The sequence below is a fragment of the Propithecus coquereli genome, unplaced genomic scaffold, assembly GCF_000956105.1.
Source record: "Propithecus coquereli isolate 6110/MARCELLA unplaced genomic scaffold, Pcoq_1.0 Scaffold263, whole genome shotgun sequence".
Classification (NCBI taxonomy): domain Eukaryota; kingdom Metazoa; phylum Chordata; class Mammalia; order Primates; family Indriidae; genus Propithecus; species Propithecus coquereli.
Genome location: NW_012148208.1, coordinates 1,598,359 through 1,622,630, shown reverse-complemented (window position 1 = coordinate 1,622,630; position 24,272 = coordinate 1,598,359). Strand labels below are relative to the sequence as shown.

Sequence of the window (24,272 nt, the reverse complement as noted above, 5' to 3'; positions counted from 1 at the left end):
ACATTTTCTGCCATTAGAAATACCAAAATCTCATTTTGGAAAATTGCCAGCATCTTACCAAATTAAGAATTTGGCTCATACAGCAATCCTGGGCTGACTTTCCACCAACAGCACAGTAGCTATTTTTCTCTGGCCACAGTATCCTATCTCACACCTTCCTAACAAAACCCTAACCCTAAATGAACCTAACCTTCTACCTTTTATCAATCTGCCCTGGTAGTTGGGTGTTGCCTGAAGAAAAGCAACTACAATTTGGCAAACTGCTATCAATATAAAATGATTTCAAATACCATCCATGTGAGAACTGTCAAAGTTATATCTTCAATTCCCACCTATTTTTAGAGCTCCAGACTCACATATCCAACAACTTACAATGAATGTCCATAGGGTCTTTCACAGAGAACTCCAAAATCTCTACACAATCTATAAAGCTCTACATCAGTGGGTCTCTGCCTATCTCTCCAACGTTACTTTGTGTCCTTTGCCTTCTCCTCAAAAAGGGCCACTTTTTCACAGCTTTTCTAATACACTGAGGGAAGGGTATATTTTTGGATCTTTCCACATATTCTTCCCTCTGCCTATATGTTCATCCACTTTCTTACTCTCCCCATCAGTAACTTCCACTCACAATTTTACTTAAATACAATTTCCATATGGAAGTACTACTGATTACCCAACTCCTAGAGCAGGATTTCTCAGCCTCAGTACCATTGAGATTTTGGTCTGGATAATTCTTTGGTGTGGAGCACAGTCCTATCGATCCCAACACCTACCCACTGAATGCCAGTAGTACTGCCCCCCACAAGGTGTGACAACCAGAAATGTCTCCAGTATAGTCAAATGTCCCTTGGAAGACAAAAATCACTCCCACTTGAGAACTACTGCTCTAGAGTAACTTATATTTTCCTTTTAAATATCATTTACTGCAATTATGACTTTATCGTTGTATTTGGTTAAAGCCCATATCCCCTGCTAGTCTATAAGAATCTCAAGAGCAGGGATGTTATCTCCCTTCAGTATAGCTAATTCCTCAATGCCTAGCAAATAATAGGTACATAATCTAATGGAGCAAATGAATAACTAAGTTAATGAATGAATATGGGAATAAAAACATACACTAAAATGCTGCACAATGTTAGCGGGACTGGTTAAGGGAGTCCTTGCTCAACTACCTGCTGGGACACAACAGGATTACCGTCATCCTCTCCAACATTTCATTAATTTTAAAAAACCTCCAAAGTGAAACTATTTCAAAAGTACTACAATTTCAATGTACACGCATGATCATTCATTTATCCAAAAAATCTTAATAAAGCATCTATGTGCCAGGCACTAAGCTAGGCACTGTCAGACTCCAGGTCTGACAAAGCAGCCAGTCTCTCCCTCCATGAAGCTTACAACTTATGGAGAAAGTCACTGACCAAATAATCACACATATCAATTTTGACAATATTATGAGAACACATTTTAGGAATAAAATTGGGGTGGGGATGGTATGAGCAATTTAGGTTATGAAATAAAGTGACCTTTAAGCTGAAGGATGAATGGGTTGTTTTGACAGATGGAAGAATGAAGAGTACACGTAGTGAATATGAGCTAGAGTCAAAGAAAAAAAAAAAAACAAGGGGCTGGGTGTGATGGCTCACACCTGTAATCCCAACACTTCGGGAAGCCAAGGAGAAAGGATTGCTTGAGGCCAGGAGCTCAAGATCAGCCTGGGCAATATAGCAAGACCCCGTTTCTAAAAAAGGTTTTTTAAAATCAGCTGGGTACAGTGGCCCATGCCTGTAGTCCTAGCTACTTGGGAGGCTGAGGGAGGAAAATTGCTTGAGTACAGGGGTTGGAGGTTGCAGTCTCCACCCTGGGCAACACAATGAGACCCTGGAAAGAAAGAAAAGAAAAAAAAAAAGTCCATGGCTGGACTACAGTATACTAGTAGAGATATGGCAAGAGATGATGCAGGTAGAGGCAAAAGCATTAATGGCCTTTGAGTCATGTAAACGTTTTGAGGGCAACAGGAAGTGAATAAAGTTTTTAAATGGTAACATGGCAAGTTTTAAAAAATTATCCTGGCTATATTGTGAAGAATGGATTAGAGAAGAAAGCAAAACTAGAGGTTAGTGAAGGTATTAGAATAATACGGGAAAGAACTGATTGTGCTTTTGGATAACAGAGACACCAACAAAAGTAGACAGAATTGGCTAGATTCAAGATGTACTTTGGACACAAAGATTTGAAGACTGCACATAAAGACAACTCCAAGATTTTGGCATGCATAACTAGGAGATGAAGGAGGTAAAATGTACTATGATAAGGAAAACCAGAAGTAGGAATACTTACAATGTATGTGAAAAGGGACACAAATTAAAAGAAGTTAAATGTCCTCATATTTATATTTCCTGATTTTGGACTGTAATATTCCTTCAGAGCCCCTGCATGATAGATAAGGTAAAGAAATCTTAGGCGTTTCTGCTTAGCAGCAATTTTGCTTCATGAGATTTCATGACAGGTAGCTTAAGCCAGCCGCTTTAAGCTTAACAGAAGAAAGTTAGTTCTTGCTGATAAAATTTTCCTTGTGTTTGCTACTTCTTTGTCTCTCCTCACCATAGTAGATAATGTCAAGGGTTGACATTAGGATGTGAGCTTAATGCAATTTTATGGTCTGACATTGGTCTAACCCATTGAAAGCTGGAGTCTATGTAAAGTAAGTCCTCAGAAGCAAGAGTAATTTCATCCGATCAATACAAGTCAAATCCACCTTAGGTAGCCAAGGCCAAGGTTTCCTTCTACATAGGGTTTTGAATCCAAAAACCTTATCAATAATACTGAATGGTTTTGCCTAAATGTCATACAGAACTATTTTCTCTGGAGTTTTCCCTGTATATATACCCCTAGGAAACTTATTTGAGTGGTGTTGTAGTCATGGTAAATGAACCTACAACCATTTGACATCCTAGGAGATTGGAAACAAAAACTACATTCCCAAAAAGTTTATCAAGCCTGTGCCATTTTCAGTACTGTATTAAGTATTAAAAATGTGAAAACAATAAAAATTTACATGCTTCACTCATTTTAAGGAACTCTCAGTAAAATCATATAAACATATACTTTATTATAACACACTGTGTGAAATCTAATAACAGACTTATGCACAAGGTTCTATAAAAGCACTATGGACCCAATATACACACTTGAGATAACGCTGCATGTTAAGAAAGACTTTCTACAAGAGATACCAACTGAACTGAGTATTGAAGAATTTATGGAGAGGATTATTGTGAAGATGAGAAAGGAGAAGATTACAGGTAGAAGGAATAGCATATACAAAGGTAATGTAAGGACAGATAAAAGATTAATAAAATCCCTGCTATAAATGAGCTGCTACACTGGTAAGTAAACCAAAATATAAGTACAATAAAGAGGATTATGATAAATTTGGTAATAAGAATAGACTGGGATTGAGGGGAAAAAGATAATAGTTGCTACAGAAGTACACTGAAGGGAATTCATAAAAACTTTGGGATATGAGGAAAATCTTAAAGAATGGACAATTCATGAATGTTGATGGTAAAAGAACATTTTTAAGATGAAGGATACTTCATGAGCAATGCCATGACGACAGGAAAATTTCCTTCCTGCATTCAAGAAAAATAGTGAGTAGTCTGATTTAGATGAAACATAGGCTACTCATAGGGAAGTAATCTTGGAAGAATTATAAGGCAATCAGATTAAAATAGTAGATCTTCATGAAAAAGAAAAGAGATTTTTGTCCTTATTTTCTCAAACCAAAAGAGTAAAAACATGTTTACTAGAACAAACAAATGAGTAAAATGACAAAAAGTAAAAGCTCTTTCTGCTATCAAAGATAAGCACTACTGATACTTTCTGGTATTATATATTTCCAGACTTTACCTACCTACCAATATTTTTAAACAAAAAAAAATTATTATATATTTATTGTTTTTAACTCAAATAACAAACATTTTTCATGTCAATATAATTTTTACTGGTTAGATTGTGCTGTTCTGTATGCCGGGCTCATAGAACTAATACCCTACCATACATTTAAGCAATTTCTATTTCTTCTTAAGAACAACAGCAGGACAAAAAGTTTGGCTTTTACCAAATAAATACAAAAGATGATTTTTATTTAATCTCTAACCATGTAAAAAATCTCATCACTGGTGGCCTGTATAAATGGTAGAAACTTTATAATAAATAAAGACCATGCTGATTTCTTCATCTACTTTCTGTCCCAATTGGCACTTTATATACTAATTGGCCCCTTAGTTTAATGTATTGTTCAAGCTACAACTTGGAAGACAGTGATTACTTTCATACCACTTACTTAATTCCTGGAAGTCTACCTTGGTTCCCTACCTACAGCTACAAGCTCCTAAGTGTGCTCATTTCACCATGAACAACCAGTTTTCTATACAGGTATATAATATCCCTGTACCTAGAGTACCTTTTGGGTCATTTATTTGTTCTATGGGTGTTTCACTGAGATTTTCAAATGACTAGCCTCCACATGAGAGATTTTCAAGCCATGCTCTATGTTGCATAATGTAGGGACTTCATTTACCTTCTGGCTATTATAGAAGACCCAACCAATTCTGAGGGTACTCTGAGCCTGCTCCTTTGGTTCACGTTCAAATTGAAGTAAGGGACTCAGGGGAGTTTGGGTTGCTTTATTCCCTTGCTATGGTATTCAATATTTTAAGAAGAGAACTGGCTTTCTATTATAGCATAAGAATCTGCTTTTAATCAACTATAAAAACAAGACCAACATTTCAGATATCTTTCAGAAGTATTTACTACCTTGACTTACTAATGAGTCATACTTACTACATTCACATTGAAAAACATTTAAAGAGGATTGCTTGAGAGACACACAGTCCATTCTGTTCTAGAAATGTATTTAAAATCAATGATTGCCTAAAAGAGCCTATAAAGAACCATGCTAAGCTAGCTGCATAAAAGCACTGGTGGAACTTTTAAGACTTCAGATTCCTGGGCCCCACTCCAAACAGAATCTCAAGGGTATGGGAAACAGAGGTTTAGCAACCAGAGTTAAACCTAAAATTTATCCAGAACAGAGAGCTATATCTTCATCACACATTTTTAGCCTGCCTCCCTACTCTATAATTGTTTAGGTTATACCGTAAAGTCTTGTAGCCCCTACACTGAGGATTACCCCTAGTAAACTCATTATTGGAAATTCCCTAGGAAATAAATTCAATTTAGAAAACATTCAAGGGACATTTACCATGTGATTTATTATACTAGATGCAGGAGGTACAAATAAGAACATCACCTAGACCCTGCTTTCAAGGATCCTCAGAATACTGAGACTATTGTTCATCCTACCAGGTCTTACTCTGAGGAACCTATTGTACTTTCCTAGAATATCAGCTTATTTTTAACTTGAAGACAGTGTTCGTAAAGAAGTCCCAGAGCCAACTCAGCCTGCCACCTCCACACAAATTTGGAATGTATTTCATACCAATCTTAACCACTTTTATCTTATTTTTTTTTCTACCTTTATTTTCTTATTTCAGCTTTTTAAAAAATCTGAGTGTGCTTATATTGTGTTGTAAGAACCTCTAGCTGAGAGTCATGTTGCTTAACCAGAGGTACACCTCAGAATTATCTGAAGATCTTTTTAAAAATACATATTTTGGATCCTTTCTCCAGAGATCTTGATTTCAGTAAGTCTCAGGTGGGATATGCTGTTTATACTCAGAAAAATCCTCCTGGTTATTCTCATGTATACACTCATAGTGAAGAACTGTTCTCTAGAAATCTAAAAAGAAGTATTCAGCTAAGTTTTCCTTTACAATAAGCAGGTTTAAGGACATAGTATGAAATGGACCAAATAATATTTTCTCATCATTATTGCTTACTTCATTGTTAGTATGCAAAGAATGGTGCTGAAGAATTGATACACATGCATTTCTGGATCACATATTAGCAGAAGAGGAACAAATACTAACTTGATTAATACTATATCAATCAATTTTCTTATTTGGAATATCGCTTAGTAGAAATTGGATTTTAATGGTTATTATGTTACAGTTTTACTGAGAAGATTTTACAGGGAGGGAAGGAAAAATCACTCTGCTGGATTTTATGAACAAGATTTCCTTGTATTACTTCCACTAGTCACTCATAATCCAAGTGCACACCTCAGAGACTTTAAACATAGGTTCACTTTGAGATCCTGGAAGTATCATACCAAGTTAAACAAATTATTTACTTTGAAAACTATGAAGAGAATGGGAAGATGGTAGCATGGACATTAAAATAAAATTTCTCTACTAATGACAGGGGATGAATGATTCTAATGAAACATTAGCCTCATTTAATTGTGATATGTGAAACTCCCCTGCAAAAAAGCATAATATTCTTAATATAATATCAAAGATAATACAGCAATAGAAACCAATCTTTTAAACAATAATCTCTCTCTCCAAATTTATAGACTTGGCACATTCTATTTCTACTAACTTAAACAAAGTGTGTATTTTCATCAATTCTATAGAGGACACAATGTTTCCTACTGAGCTAATATTGCCAGTATTTTCTAAATATCTAGTCTGGAAGAGAATTATCATAATAGCTATATGTGAATTGACTATTTCCATCTCTTTATCTTTTAGTTATTGTGGTTCCTCTCAGAAACATATTTGCATTCTTTTCAAGTTTATTTTACATGGTAAAAAGGGACATGAAAATACATGCCCAATACCTAGTACTGAATTTTTTAAAATTACAAAATAGCATGGAAAGTGTATGGTGAGAAGTAATGATCATAGAAAAAGAGTGTAGGGTATACAGATATGGCCTTTTTATAGACAGAGAAAATAAGATGACAAATGTAAAGGGTGGGTGGGACAAGGCAAGTCCTTATCAAATAGGAACATCAGTGGGGAATATGTAGTAGTTTGACTAAGTAGAAATAAAATGTGTTAATTCTGAATTGGAAAACCTTATGAGAAATAGACAAAATGAAGAGAAGGGGGTTATATAGACTATTCTGGTATGACAAGATATAGCTACCTGAGCCAACAATAAAGTTGGAGCCTAACCAATGAATTAAGGATTCAACTGTGCGTGTTTAGGTACCACTACCATTTATACAAATTATGCAGACCCTTCTTCCCACTAATAATAAGATAAGAATAGTTACATGTGAATGGAGCACCAAAATATTAAGGGAAGAATAACAGAGTAGCTCCATCTTGGGGCAAGTTCTAGGGAGTGATTTGAGAAAGATACGTACAGAAAACAAAGGATGAAATCACAGAGGGATGGAACTGGCTCAGAAATGAAAGGAACTATATAATAGAGTTACTACACTGCAATTTGAGCTCAGAAACCTCTTGCTATCTACAGAAACTACATTGTTGTAGATCCAGAGCTTCACCTGTTCTACGTAGTAGCCCTGAATATGTAGGGAAAAAGTGCAGTCCTGCATAATGGCAGAGCTCACTAGCCACTACAATGGTGATATTCAGGTAGACTGCATGACATTTAAGTATCAAAATGTTGGTATAATACCATTTTCTTGGCCTTTTGAAAATTCTAAATTATTTTCCTCTTCCTGTTATTGATCAAAATCAATAACAATTCAATCTATATGAAAATAAGTCTACATTAGTCACAATACCATAGAGGTACTATAAAAAATCTTCTATTGAAAGAATAATTCCTTCTAAAGTTCAAATGATAATGTTGAAACTCACCTAAGCAAAGTTGCAAGGAAATCTGTCTATATAAGGTCAAATTAAACAAATGAAAACCAGAAATACTTCCTCAAAAAATAAAAACAAAACATACAGACATTGCCAAAAAAAAAAAAAAAAAAGGTTATTCAAAAGGATCCTCTTAGAGTTATGTAAAAAAAGAGACAAATGAGTTTGAAAACAGTATCTGGGTTTAATTTATAGCTTCTCATTTCCCCGACTAGTATAGCGAGATAGTGCTTTTTCTACAGCAGGAAACATGTTGCCCTAAAATATATTTGCAACTCAGAAATGATAAAATTAATCTTTAAAAAAAATAAAAATAAAAAAAGAGATCAAAAGAAATTCTATTTTCAATTTTGCTAGAATATATTTTCTTCATTTTTATGTAGTGTTTACTTTGAATAGTCTATTGAATTCATCAGCTAAGAGTTTACTTTAGAATGGTATTTTTTAATATTTATATTTTTATACATTTATCTGTTTTTCAGATCTATAAACTTTTTTTTACCTGTAATACATTAAATATTTAGTTTTGGCTTATTTTGTTTTAAATCCTAAGAATTTTAAAAAATCAAATAAAATATTTCATAGTAATGGTGCTATTTACCATTACTCAAAATATATACGAATATACCAGTAGTAGTATTTTGCTCAAACTTGAAATTACTAGAGTTCATTCCCTTAATGGCTTTAGTGAATTGGTTTAGGTTGCTTATTGATTTCAGAGCTTTTCCTGCTTCCTGCCAAGAAGTCAAGCCCATTCAAAGTATGCAGGGTCAACTGAATTATCTCATTTGTCTTTGAAAAAGGTATATATGAATACACTGGTATCTGGCAAAGAGGTAAACTAAATTGTTACCTGTAGTACTCTTTGAGTGATAGAATTTCAGATGATTTCTAATGACTTCTTCATACTTTAAGATAACTATATTTTCCCCTAATGAGCATATCCTATTTTTATAACAAATAGATATAATAATAATGATAATAAAATACAACAATAAAAATGGACAAACCTGTTGTCACAGAAGACTCTGACTCCCTCAATTTCTGAGATGCTAAAAGCTTTTCCTGCAACGCTTTCTGGGCAAGTTGTGCATCCCATTCTTCTAGTTCTTTTTCAAATCGCTGGTTGTCTTCCTCAACAAAATCTCTCAAATCCGGTGGTAAAGTTTCTATTCCAACAAGAGCCTGTCCAGTTTCTTTATTAAACTCCTCTGCAAAACATATTTCAAAAACTAATATAAAATTAAGAATTAAAGGAAAAATACAAAGCTCAAAATAGAATGCAGTGGGATTTAAACTATTAATTATGAATTATTACTGTTTAGCAAATGAATATAATCTATTTTAAAAACTCAAATTGTTCAGAAAAACAATGATATAAATATTTGATAATCCATGATAGGTAATGTTCTGTTTCTTTTATCTGAAGAATAGAAATGAGACAAGATATAAAGTCAAAATTTTTTGCTACTCTAACAATGATATATAGCAGTACTTTTGCTATTATAGGAAAATACTAGATATCTGATTACTTATGAAGTAAAATTTTTCAAAATAAGAGTAACTGATAACTTTCTTAAGCTCGAAACAGAACTAAAATTGTTTTTCAGCTGAAGCAGTTAAGGATAGTCATAAAAATAAATATGCAATTATAAAAGTTAATCAATATAGCAAGATTTTTTACATTATATAAATAATATTTAGAAGTTACTCAACTTCTACTACACACACAAAAGATAAACTTTACCTTTTTAGTCATAAATGGACTGCCTAGCTAGTTCTGCTGAATTGTTAAATGTAAAATCATCAGTTTTAACAAATCTTTATTGTTTTCTATATGCAAAGCATGTATCAGAATATCAGAAATAAAAAAATTGAGATATAGTATAACATGTTCCCTGGCTTTGAGCAGATCAGAGTGAAGTGTGCAAGATGAGTCAACATATAATTCCAACACACAATAAATGCCCAACAGAGATATTCTATGAGAACATAAGGAGAGAAAGTTTTGGCAGATCAAGAAAAACTTTGCAGAGGAGATGACATCTGAACTGAATCTTGACAGATGAGCAAGAATTAAGCAAAAGAAAAAAGAAAAAATATTATTGGCAAAAAATAAAACACATAAGAACATACAGATATAAATGTGTGAAATGGTTTGATGTGAGCAGAATACAGCAAGAAATTCAAATACCAGTAAAGTATACAAAGTTTGAAGTGGGCATTGGTGATGAATGAAGCTGGAGAGATAGAGGCCAGAAAACAGAGGCCTTACATGATAGCTAAGGAGTTTAAATATGAGTCAAGATGTGGATGCAGTCCCTAAAGGGTTTTTAGCAAGGGGAAAAAAGGTTAGATTTACATTAATCATTAACTTTGAGTACAAAATATATGCCAATTCTCAACCCTGGTCACATTACTTTTTGATTCAGCTTTCTCACTTATAACAACCCAGTAGTACTCTCTAATCATAACTACCACCCTCTGAATGAATTATACTTAACTAATCACACCACAGACCAGAGTCACATAAAAGGGCTATTTATTTAAAAATATATACTACCCTATATATTTCATATTCTTACCTTGTATTAAGAATTGTGCCTTATCATTTATATACATTAAACAGTAGGCACTGGCATTTCTATAACCACCAAAAGAATCCCTCACTAGCTCTTCCCAGGATGATTTTGTCACAGCAATATCATTGTACTTCATCCACCTGCTTTCATGATGATCAAAAATGTATGCCCAGTAGTGTCCAGCATTAGCTTGGCCTTCATGAACTAAAACAGCATGTAAGCGATAAGGAACCTAAATGTGAAAAAGAAGAGTTACACTATAATTACATAGTCTATTATACCACATTCCTTAAAATCTACAAACAACCTGTTTAGAGGAAACCATGCAAGCACTTTTTTTTAACAAGAGAACACTGTCTGGGATTAAAATTTTGAAAACATTAAACCACAAAATTGAAAACAAAAAGAGGGAGGCTAAATATGCTGACGATATGTAGATAGTTGTGTAGATAAAAAGACAATTTTTGAAACTTTGAAAATCTGTTGTCCTATTTATTTCTTTTGAATAAAGAACTTACAGTAAATAGTTTTATATATAGTACATGATTTGTCTAATTAACAATTACAAATTGATGGCTAACAAAACGGATTATATAATATGTACCAGAAGTTAAAATGATATTGAGCCCTAGAGTTTCTTTCCAAATCTGAATATCCTTCAATAACCATATATTTTCTCTCATAGGACATTTTTAAAAATCTTAAGGCCTTTTGTAAAATCTTGATCAATTTTATTATAAAAGAATAAAAAGGGTAAGCAATAAATACAGTATGACAGTCCATCTGAATGGGGGTAATTTTATTGACAAATTTTATAACGGATGTAAGGAAGAAGTAGGTTAAGATAAATAATATAAAGATAAATTAATATATGTAAATAGTTTTGACAATGATTACTAGCTCAGAATTTCACTTACTTGGATCATAGATTTGTCAGAGTACATTAGCTCAATTGTTCGATGAATTCTGGATATGCTTTCCTGCAAATCTAAGGATATAAGGTGTCATTTAATGATTAATATCAACTGTGTTTCTATTGAGACTTATAAAATATATGAGACTAAAGGTTTTTCTATAAACACGTTAGAGGAATAAAGAAAATTTCCTAAAACTGCTCTTAAAAACATTACTATTTGAAGTCCGTATAAAATGAAATATAGTTCTTAATAAAAGATATAGCACAAATGCATAGTAAAAACCAAAACAAATATGAATTATTCAGAAAATGTACAGAGTCAGTAAAATTGAACATTGTTCACATCTATAAAGGAAGGTTTCGATGAAAAAGCTAAACCCTATTTACATATTGCTCTAAAACATGTGAACTTAAGAATGAAATAAAATAACTTTACCACGTATCTTGTATATATATGCAATTAAATAAAAATTCACTATAACCACCAATGGAAATAAAATTATGGGACTCCTATCATTAATTATTTCTATTAATACTTCTAACAGAAAACAATCCTACAAAATTATCCAGAGATAGGGATGTTCACAGCAATATTGTCCATAATAATTAAAAAAAAACTGGAGATAATCTAAGTATCTGTCAATAGGGAAAGGAGTAAATTATACTATCACCACATCATACTGTGAAGTTGTTGAATTAAGAAAGAACCTTGACTACAAGAAAATATAAGTAACTGCAGTGGGGAAAGATCAGTTTAAACCTGAGAGAAAATCCAGTAACGATAAAGGAAAAGATAAGACCTCCCCACCCAAAACATTTTTTTTTTTTTTAAAAACTCTACATTATAAAAACAAAACAAACAAAAACGAACATAAAGAAAATCAAACGGCAAATTGGGAAAATAATATTTGCAGCATATACCATATACTAAAAGTTAATATCCACAATTCATTCAGCTTTCTACTAAGCAATAAGAAAAAGACAAATGATTCAATATAAAAAATGGGCAAATGTCACAAACAAGAAATTTACAGAAAATACCCAACTTCACTCACAATTAAGGAAATGCAAATCAAGATATTGAATATCATTTTTTCAACTATCAGGCTACCACAGATTAAAAAGTACCAGGGGATAGGGAGGATATTAGGAGACAGGCTCCTTCATATACAGTTAGTGGGAGCAAAATCGTGTAATGTTTTGGAAAGATAATTTTAAAATAGTCAACATTTAAACTATACACACTTTGGACCAAAAAAAATGGCAATTTTTAAGAATATATCCTACTTACAGAAGTATACAAATATGTATACAGAAGGCTAGCACTATTTGCAGAGAATATCAATATGAAAATTAAATAAATTATATCATACCCATATGTTGGAATATTACATAATAGTTTAAAAAATAATGCTAACAGCTAATATCAGTAAGGGGTGAAAGAAAGCAAGCAAATATCTCTTCTTTCCTGATCCATAGTATTATATATACAAAACCTTATCACGTGAATGTCCCTCAAGCTCAAGTTTAAAATTGCCAAAATTAAACTCATTATATTCCTACTTCCTTCCCCAAGGGAACCTGCTTACCCAGTAGGTCTTTTTCCAAAGTGCATTCTATTTAGTTATTCATACCACCACAAACTAAGGAATCATTCCTGATTTCTCCCTCTCTCACCTCTAGTTAAAGGTCCACATTTGTTAGTTGTCTCCAAAGAGTATTTTAAATACAGTCATTTCTTTCTTCCCTCAGTGCCACTACCTAGGTGTGAAAAGCTTCCTAGCTTCCACTCTTTTAAACATAGTCTTATAAAAACAATCTGCCATGCCCAGTAGAAAATTATTCAACATCTATCCACCACAGTGTTTGCTAAATACTATGTGCTTAATTAATGTTTGTTAATGAGTTCAAATATTAACATAAAAGTTTTCCTTATATATGAAAAATACTAAGAAAATCTTTACTAATTAGCTACTAATGCTAATTGTTAGTCACCATCATGCCCTATGTACTCCCTATTAAATTAGGACTACTCTTTATTCACATATACTTTATAAAGAGTCAAATTGGTCATAAAAAATCCAACCATCAGTAACTGTTCAATATAATTCCAATCATGTAGTATAAAACAGTTCCTACACTTTCCTTTTTTTGTAGGTCAATAGATTAGCATAAAATTGGGAGATAATAGGATATGATATTTTGACATGTAAGGAAAAAATATAATAAACAAAATCTACCATAAAATATTAACGCCACTTCACTTTTTTGAAAAGTACATTTAAACAGAAAAGTAGAAAGAAGATTAAGTTCAGACAAACTTGTTCTGAATAAAGTAATAAAGGATAGAATAGAATAAAGGAGAGTTCCTTCCAAGAAAGAACAGATGGCAACTTAACACATACACATCACACACACGCACACCCCACAGAGCACTGTCCTTATTTTTCTTATTTTGCAGCATGCCAGTAAAAACTCTGTTACAGACTGGCACTGAGTTCATAAATCATATTTAGAAATCTCTGTTAGATCAGATTAAAAATTAAAATTCACAATTCTAATTCTTAAGCCTAAAGGATTTTTTTTAATCACTTAAATTTCATTGTTGTACAAATATTAGGTTAAGTACACAATTGATATGTACAAACTTTGATGTGGTATGACATTTCACCAATGGAGTAGCTGTTAGTATCAGTTTGCTATAAATTTAGACCACTAAACTAGAAAATCAGACCATCTGCTATGTCATTAATCAGCTAAGCAATCCAGGGAAAATCTTTTCGTCCTTGTGAATCTGATGTTAAGATTATAAAAATGAGAAGCAAGACTACTTTATCTTACATAAACCCTTTTCTAGAATAAAAATGACTATAATATTTAAATATGAATCCAGAGGTAATTTTCCTTCTCAATTTTATTATAACGTTATACATATCTATCTGAGGTTACAGTAGCTATTCTATGAGAGGCTTCTTACCTCTGGTGTCATTTTCTATTTCTGTCCTCCAGCGATGTAAACAGCTTTCTAGCACAGAAAGTTCTTCTTCTGTTATGTGCCTTGGTGCTGGATGCATGGGCAAATCTGGAGGTATTCGGGACTGAGTGAATGGTTTGTGTATTACGGATCTTGATGAAATGGCAGCAACTGATGCAGGTGATGTGCTTGGCAGTTCTGAAGGAGTTCCCTGTTGTTCTGCTGTGCTGCATTTTCAAAGCATAGAATATTTGTTATTAACCTTTAAAACTGAAGCTCTGGACAAAGTAGTGCCAAACACATAGCATTAAATCAGCTTTCAAAAGCAAAAGATCTTAATCTATTATTAATCTATTCTTTAATTGATTAATCTATTCCTCAATTTCCAAAGGAATAGATCTCAAAAAAATATGTGGATTGATCTAATATCCTAATGAGATTCTTAATATACAAGAACTAAATTACTTTAGAATGAATTGTAGCTTAAGGGTAAAAACAGCTTAATCTATTTAAGAAAACAACAAATCTTATGTATGCTGAAATTATAAGGACTTTCCCCTTGCTAACACTTATCAGCTTACATTACAGAAACAACCTCTAATTTAACAGTATTATTTTCATGAATCATAAAAGGTTGAAACTTATATAACCGCATACCAAAACAATCAAAAGTGTAATTCTGAACAGGAAAAAAATGATTAAAATTTCAATCCATAACCATAAAATCTACTGAAATAATGAAATAAGAAAACTACCAAAAGATATATTAATACAATCTTCCAAGTGAATCTACTCTTATTACAAGTTTGCTAAAGTAAATCCAGACCTGCATTTAAAACAATCTTCTTTAAAGGCATCAATTACATTATTCCACAACACAGGGAACATAGCTGTCTCTGGCATGGAGAAGACTACTTACCTTGGTAATGTCTGTGATGGTACAGAGCTAGTAGGAGGGGAACTGGCATCAATATCATCAACAGGAGACGTGCAAACAGGTTTACTTGAGGCAAACTCCAAGGCATACTGCAGAACATCTACCAAGGGGAACCGTTTGGGACCCGAACCATAGCTTAAATACCTGTTAACCACAACATGCATGAATGCTTTTATTTGTATATACAGAACATTTGGGTTTTTTTAAATAGTTCTTATAAAACATGATATAATACTTCAATAAATCTTTTTCAACAATAAAATTCATTTGTTTTCAAATGAAGATGGTAAAACTGAATATATTAATATAGTCAAGAAAAAAGTAAATGAAATGTTCTCCAAAGGAAGGAAACCAAAGCTGATTAAGACTGAATGTGTGCATATACTGTTCAATTTTTAAATGCTGTTCTAAATTATAACTCAATAGGAAGATGAAAACCGACAGTACCATCTCCTGAGACTGTTTTTATTTTTAGATCTGGCGTCTGGTCTCATGATCAAGACAATGACATATTTATCCTCTTACCTTTTACCACTGACCATTTTCAATGATTACTGATACTTTTTAAGAATAAAAATTATTATAATAAGATATATTATTTTGTACAAAAAGTTTTAGGCTGTTAATTTGCAAATGAATGCTAAAATAAGGAAATACATATTAGAGCAGAGATTGCAAACTTGGATCTGTTAGGCCACATTTCAGGATGTAGACTTTTGCCTAACCTGCAGAACATCTGACTGTCTAGATTCTGGCTTCTTTTAGAAATAATCCAAATCTCTAGATCATAGTGAGACTATATTCACGCATGGCAGTACTGGATGGCATTTGCTCCCTCTACACACAGATGTGCACTCTAGGCTCCCCTCACATACCATCTTATACCTGACCCAATTTCCTCCTTTATGAAGCTTCTGTGAGGCCCTGGTAGGCCTCCAAGAGTATATCCTCTGTGTAAAGGAGAAAAACTCAACTTCCACTCATTTTAACAACTTTAAATTTTTTTTTTTTTTTTTAGAGACAGGGTTTCACTATGTTGCCCAGGCTGGATTCAAACCCTTGGACTCAAGTGATCCTCCTGCCTCAGCCTCTGAGTCACTGGGATTGCAGACATGTGCCACCACACCTGGCTCCATTCATTTAATGGAAATCTCAAGAGTGATCTATAGTTTCATACAAAAATACAGCTCAAAACCAGATTCATTTAACTTTCTATTTTCAGCACCAAGAGCCTTGCCTGTTGACAATGAGATATTTAATTTTAAATGCTAAAATAATGTTCTCAAATCAACTATAGATTTTTAGTTTCTAACAAAACTCAAACTATACTATTCAAAGCAAAACATTAATCCAGAATGATTATATACTTCTAGAATTATAAATTACTCAAAGCAACTTAAAAATCTAGACAGTCACTAACTACATGATTTCCTATAGTTATCTCATAATTTCATAAAAGTTAAAATACCGTTCTAGTCTTTGTTGTAATACTGTGAGGTAATCTTTGAGTCTCTTGATCTCTTCCCTCTTAATTCTTGTTATTTCTCTGTTTCTGTGCATGTATCTACCAAGGAAAAAAAAGCAATCATTAGCAAATATCTTAAAAGTAGATATATTAAGTCTAGACATCATAACAACGAATCAATTCATTCAAAATTTTATAAGATATGAGATATCACAAAATAGTATTTTTTAAAATTCTGACACAATTTTAAATTACAAAAATAATCTCATTTTTTTCTTATAACATGATTCCCAGTAACTATATTTTTCCAATAAAGAGTTAACTCCACTTTCCTTGACAAATGGTATTAGATGTATCATACAAAAGTAAAGATTAATTCTAAGAAAATTAACCAAAATTTTCCTCTAAACACATTGTTCACTTGCTTAATAAACCATTTCAAGACTAAATCATGCTGTATACCAACCCATACCTGTCTAAATATAAAACTTGGGGAAATTCCAACTTGTTGTGAATTTTTTCTGGTCTTCCCAATGCCTGATTAAATTCAAATCTTGACAATTCAAATGTTAAGACAGGTGGTAATTCAGTAAACCAATGCTGAAACAAAACAAAACAACAAAAAAACCTTAATATCACCCTTCTGTTTACACCCATTGCAATTTTAGGCATAGGATGTTAATACTGACATTTTTATACACATCATGACAATGCTGACACCAAAAATAACTGGAACACAAGTTAGTTAAAACTCTACTTCTTCCTAAAAGTCTTCCACACCTCTTGAAAATTCCAAGAGTATGTATAACACCCAATCAAGCAAGAGAAAACTCTTCTAACAACTGTAATTATTTCATAATTCTTTACATTTAGAATTTCTAACTGAAAGAAAAAGACACTGGTTAAAATCATGACTTAGTAGCTCAAGTCTTCAGTCTTCTTCAATATTATGTCAAATGGTACTTATACTTAATCAACAACACTGTCAAAATACTGTGATAAAGTATTAATAACTTGTAAAATAATAGTACTCAAAGTAAAAAAAATTATTTTTACTTTTTTAGAGATGGGGTCTCACTCTATCATCCAGGCTGATGTGCAGTGGCGTGATCACAGCTCACTGCAACCTCTAACTCCTAGGCTCAAACAATTCTTCTGCCTCAGCCTCCCAAGTAGATAGGACTTATAGACGTGCACATCACCACGTCCAGCTAAATTTTTTTTTTTTTTTTTTTTTTTTAGATATGGGGTCTTGCTATGTTGCCAGGCTGGTCTTGGAACTACTGGCCTCAACTTACTGTCCCACCTTAGCCTCTCAAAGTGCTAAGATTATGAGTGTGAGCCACTGTGCCCAGTCAAAAAAGAAACTATGTTTACAGTATAAATGATCACAACTCTCATGCTAAAAACAGGAAAAATTATTTCCATGTAACAGCCTCAAGTTCCTACATTATTTAAAGAGAAAGGAAAATTAACAAACTTGTAAATCAACAAATAACATAAGTGTAAAATAGTGTAACAAATATATAGAAGTGCTTATTATAAGCTGTGCAATGTGCTACTTTAAAAAGAAATTGATGCATTACCCTGTGCGTGATAACTGCAAGTACCACAAAATGCCACTCTGCATCTGTCAATAATTTATGAGTATACTAATTTAAATTTGAACATCCCAAAAACAGGAATGACACACACCTGGCAAATATATTTACAGAATTTGACAGAATCTTGAAATTTGCCACTTTTCTCTAATTAAAGCAAAAAAAAGTAAATGGCTATTCAATACTATTTCTCCCTCCCAAAATGCAAATGATTATATGAACTGAGATTTCCTGAGTTGGATTTAGGTTCTCTTCTACTTAAGATTAAGGTTTTAGGATTTCTTTATATGGATATTACCTAAAATGAAATAAAATTATGAAAGATCTAACATCAGAAACACTTTTTCAGTTTTAAAGTTTGATGCGCAAATTTTGCTTATTTTTTTTGATCTCGCATAACACTGGCTAGAATTTTTGAGTTAGCTCTAATCCACATCCAAAATTGCTATTAAGAATTAAGACATTACACCCCAGACATATTACAAAGAAAACTTTTGATGCCTTTGGATAATATTCTCTACTTCATTTAATGACACTCAAGCAAGTAAGTATATTTCAAGAACTAATACTTTCATATTTTATTGCAATACTTTAAATGTTACCATTAAAATTAAATAATTACATATTTTAATTCATGGGAATCTACCATAGCCAGGAGAAACAAAATGACCCAAACTGGGGTATACTATTCTGTAGACCATGAAAAGTCCAGAAAATATAAATAGCTTCCATACCTTAACAAAAGGATGTTCAAAAAATGTTATGTAATATGTCTCTGCTATGAGTATATTTCCTCTATCAACGATGGCAGGTAGGTTTTTCCTTCCACATGAGTGGAAGGTTTCACTTTCTCATTCTAAAGCTGATGGGGACAAGATAAGATAACCAGACATTCTGTAAATTCATTTTTTAAAATACTAATGGTATGTCTAGCTTTGTAATGTTTGGATTGGAAGTAAAGTAGTACATAACTAGAATTTTAAATAGTATAAACCATGAAAAGTTTTTCTTTCAAAAATTTTTCTTTCCATTCAACAAAAAACTATACTTCTCTGTAATCTAACTCGTATGCCATGCTTGGCATACGAGACAGAGGTCATTAAAAGTAAAAATTATGCTATTCTCTGTATCTCTAAACATATTATTTTTCTCACTGTATTACTATATAATGAACCTACAGGAGGAATAACTTTCTGCAGTTAGTGAATGAAGAATTTACATAACGCATATTGGCAGCATTAAGTGCTCCAGAATTTATCATGACTCTATAAATCTAATCTTTTACAAAAAAATCATTTGTATGACTTTTAATAGCTGGTTTTTCTATTAAAGTGTTTAAGATACCTTGCTTTTGAGAAGATTACACAAGTGCAGAAAAAACAGAAAAAACTCATCCATCATTTCAAATCCCCTCAGAACACCAAAGCAAGTCAAGATGCAAACTAAGCACAAGAAGCAAAAACTTCCTATTACAATTCAAAAATTAGCTCCAGTCATTTAAATGCCTTGATTCGTTTGACCTTTCACTTTAAAAGATCGATTTTTCCCATATAACTTTTATATATATACATATATATACACACACACATATATATGGTAATATTGATACAGTTTCTCCAATTTAGTTTTTAAAGCTTCGGGAAACTTTTAACACTTTAATATTACTTCATACAATTTTGTGAAGAGAAATCTGAAAGTACCTATTTATTTATTTATTTATTCATTTTATTATTATTTTTTTTGAGACAGGGTCTCTTCACTCTGTCACCTATGCTGAAGTGCAGTGGCATTAGTATAGCTCACTGCAACCTCACACTCCTGGGCTCAAACCATCCTCCTGCCTCACCTTCCCAAGTAGCTGTGGCTGTTATTATTATTTTTTTTTTTTTTGAGACAGAGTCTCACTGTGTTGCCCGGGCTAGAGTACCGTGGCGTCAGCCTAGCTCACAGCAACCTCACACTCCTGGGCTCAAACCATCCTCCTGCCTCACCTTCCCAAGTAGCTGTGGCTGTTATTATTATTTTTTTTTTTTTTGAGACAGAGTTTTGCTCTGTTGCCCAGGCTAATCTTGAACTCCTGGCCCCAAGCAAGCCTCCCCTTTTGGCCTCCCAAAGTGCTGGGATTACAAGTGTGAGCCCCTACACCCAGCTGAAAGTGCCGACAATTTTAAAGGAGTATGCCCTGTGACCCTAAGATTCTATTTCTCATTATACTTCATTTCTAGATGTTCAAGGGTATTTACAGAAAAGTATTCTTCAAAATAATTCTTTGTCTAACTACTGCCATACGGGAGAATTAAATAAATTTAAATTTATAAATACAGACTACAATGACCTTATGCAAGTTTTAAAAAGATTGATGTAAAGCTGAATACTGTCATGGAAAGATAATCATGATATATTGCTGAGGGAAAAATGTAAGTCTCAGGACAGTACGAACAGACAGATATAAATACTTATATATGCACAGCAATGGTCTAAAAGAATGTATTAATACAACACATTAGTAGTAGTGAATACTAAGAATTGAAGTATTTCCTATTTGAAATTTTTTTCCTCCAATAGGCAATCAAAAAATACCTCCTAGTTTCCTGGAAAGACGGAGTCATCTATAAATTGCATACCATTTAATTAAAATTTATGATTTAAAAAATATTTTCTAAGTAGTTATATTGCACATAATTTTTAATTTATTCAGTTGTCTCCTGGTATATCACTGTAGAAAATTAAACTGTTACAGCCCATTGGATGTTTTAACTTGGGCAATTCTGGAGACTGGAGGTCTTCCTGTATTAGTTGGCCACAGCTGTTTCAGCAAAAGAGACGTTTTCCGTGCCAAAATAAAATCAACATCTTTTAGTAAGTAATAGTGTGAGGGAAAAGCTGTTATTATCAGGGATTATGTCAATTTAGAAATAGCCTACAGTGTTATTTATTGGTTTATAGAGACTCAAGAAGAAATAAAATAGTTATTCTAAAGGATGTAATGAAATAAGACTATAACTTAGATGTTGTTTTAAAACCTTGTAAGATATTATACTCTAGTCAATGACAGTCTCTTAAACCAGGTTTAACTATTACTGAAACCATAGTCTCCAGTAAATCTAGACAATTGGTAATACGAATCACAGGTAATCAAATCTGCTATTATTAAGATTCCTTAGAAACCACTAAATTCAGAAAAGAAGACAGACTATTACATTCCTTAGGCTAGACGGAAAAACCTGGGCAGAAAATACATCCTTTAGCATTGGCATTCAGAGTATGAAAAGATGAAGGACGAAAACAAGATCTTTTAAATAAATAATGAAATTCAGATTCTATGTAAGATAAATAATTTTTATAAAATTTATAAATAATTTTTAAAAGCTAGGAATATGTGAGAAAGATTATTTATCAGTAAGCCATAGTGTATTTCACTTAAAAGCTACTCTGACAATATAAGGAAAATGTCATCCCTGCCCACCTACTCCAGCCCATCATCCTTTTATTTAACAGCAAACAGATCAGAGTTTAGGGGATCTGCTTTCCTGATCAATTGTGGGATCTTGTGAAGGTTCCAATTTTTAGAGATCTGTTTTCCAGTCAATAAAATAAATAAGCTGAATTTAAACATTCTTAATTAGAAGTCTATATCAGAATCACTTGTGGAGCTCTTCTGTCCATGCACATATCCCTATCCTAGACTCTGATTTGACAGCTTTGAAGTGCGGCCTCAGCATCTATTGAGAATCACTGAAGTAGATGATCTATGGTGTAGCGAGAGAAACTACTTCACATAACAATCTTCCTTGTAAAAAAAAAAAAAAAATCTGTTTGTCTAGGTATGCGAGGGAAGAGAAAGAACTGAGGATGGAGCTGAAACAGGAAAAGATTAATCACATCGTTTATTTAAAAAAAAAACAATTTAGATAAAAGCAATTTACTTTCAAAGAAACAAGAACCCAGTGTCTTTTCAGAAAACAGAGACAGTATCAAGCACCTACTACTCAGTATAAAGACCAAAGAACTTTTTTGATAAGCACGGACATATTTCATCCATTCATTCAATAAATATTTATTATGTATGCAGTCACCATACTACCACTACGGATATAGTAGTGAATGACCCAGATAAAAATTCCTACCTTCATGCATGGAGCTTACCATCCAGACAGCTATCAATAATTGCTTAACAATGCCTGATTCGGCACACAAGATCTGTCCTTTACTTACTTATGGTGCCAACACTTCCTTAGAGATAAATACACGGATGAACACAAACACAAATGCAGCTAGACAGATGGATAAAGACTCAGAGATGGATAGAAAGAGATCAATGGAGCTAGATAAATAAGCTTGCAATATTTTTTTAAATTATTTCTTTCTTGAGAAATCAAGTTCTTTCTTCTATATGACTTTATGCAATAACACAGCAATTCTACAAGAAATTTGGCATTGCCTATATAGATCTAAACAAATGCCAACAATATTTGATATAAATAACATAAACCTATATAAAAATCCACCCTAATGTCAGTGTTTTTCTTCTTTATTTCCAGGACTAGCATGCTACTAATGGCTGGCACCTTGATTGAAAAGTCTAAAAAGACTGAACAATGTCCTGGAAGTATTTTAACAAAAGATTTCAAGATAAATTGTTTAAAAGACAATTTAACATGGATTATAGACCATATTGACAATACAAGTTTCCTGAATATGTCTAAGATACCATAATTAAATCCAAATATATTTTCTGAGTATTCTCTCAATTACTAGGTAGCTATATAAATCAGAACTTTAAATTATGCTTTATAGCATTTTAAGAAAGGCCTGGAGATAAAAAAAGACCACTGAAAATGTTAAACTCACCTCTTGACCTGATTTTCCTGAATTCTCTGAATGTAAAGATTCAATTTCTCCTTCGATCATTGCAGCTTCTAGGCACTCATGCAGATCTTTGAACCCATTGACCTGAAGTGGGTACTGACCAAACATTTCAGTGTTTTCAAACTTTTTACCTATGAGAAGAGGGAACATTAATTAATGTTCCTCAATATGTCCTTTTAACTACTAAAAGTAGGTGTATATATGGATTCTCTCCTGAACCTAAAAACTATAACACTATGTTCCTGAAAATAGTGAGTTAAGCATAATTTTCCTATTGGTTTATACATGTACACTAATACATTCACACCTAGCCATAGATATTTATGATACACACACATGTAATTATATGCACACATATATATATATATTTATTCTTGCAAGAAACACCTTCTAAGAGCAAGACATTGTCCTAAACACTGGGAATATATATATAGCAGTGGACAAGAGAGATACGGTCCTTGAGTTGAGGAAATCCTCATCCTCATCTGGAAGGAAGACATTATGCACATTAACTGAACATATAAACAAATAATCATTTATTATTATAAGTGTTAAGAAAGGTGTGATGAGACAGTGCTGTAATAAGGTATAAAAATGGGAGCTAACTTAGTCTTAGATGGTGGAGGAGAGAGTAAGGAAGAGTTCTACATTTAAGCTGGGAATGACACAGGCCAGTGTATTGGGGGCTGTGGTGTATTCTTGGCCAAGGAACACCATGACAAAGACTTTAAGGCAGCAAAGAACTTAACATGTTTAGGAACTATTATAAAGGAAGGTCAGTGTAGCTTGGGGGAGTAAGGAAGAGATCACCATTAAAAGTCTGGCAGGGGGTAAAATTTTACAAGGTCTTGAAGTCCTGTTAAGAATTTTTTTTCCATGTGACAATAACCCACTTGTACCCCCTAAATCTATTTAAATAAAACACAAACAAAAAAAAGAATGTTTTTTTTTTTTCACTACATTTGGATATAACTGAAAGTCACTGAACAGTTAAATCTAGGAATAACAGGATCAGATTTACGTCTCTGAAACACCTTTATGGCTTCTGTGTGAAGTGGGTGGTAGTCCATTAGGAGACTCTATCACAAAATCCATCCAGAAATAAAGGTAGCGTTGATTAAGGAATTAACAGTAAAAATGCACAAAACCACATAAAATTAGACACATACAT

The 24,272-nt window shown here is 32.8% G+C and overlaps 1 protein-coding gene across 1 annotated transcript in view; it reads right to left on the bottom strand.

Annotated features, from left to right (window-relative positions):
- USP25 (ubiquitin specific peptidase 25) overlaps positions 1–24,272 on the bottom strand; it is a 173,247-nt gene that overhangs the window by 50,813 nt on the left and 98,162 nt on the right. The window contains exons 10-17 of the mRNA XM_012647362.1: positions 23,084–23,232; positions 17,104–17,231; positions 16,635–16,730; positions 15,149–15,310; positions 14,233–14,456; positions 11,257–11,327; positions 10,343–10,571; positions 8,768–8,968 (exon numbers count right to left, since the gene is read on the bottom strand). Of these exons, the coding sequence (XP_012502816.1) occupies positions 8,768–8,968; positions 10,343–10,571; positions 11,257–11,327; positions 14,233–14,456; positions 15,149–15,310; positions 16,635–16,730; positions 17,104–17,231; positions 23,084–23,232 (1,260 nt within the window). The remainder of the gene's footprint in view (positions 1–8,767; positions 8,969–10,342; positions 10,572–11,256; positions 11,328–14,232; positions 14,457–15,148; positions 15,311–16,634; positions 16,731–17,103; positions 17,232–23,083; positions 23,233–24,272) is intronic.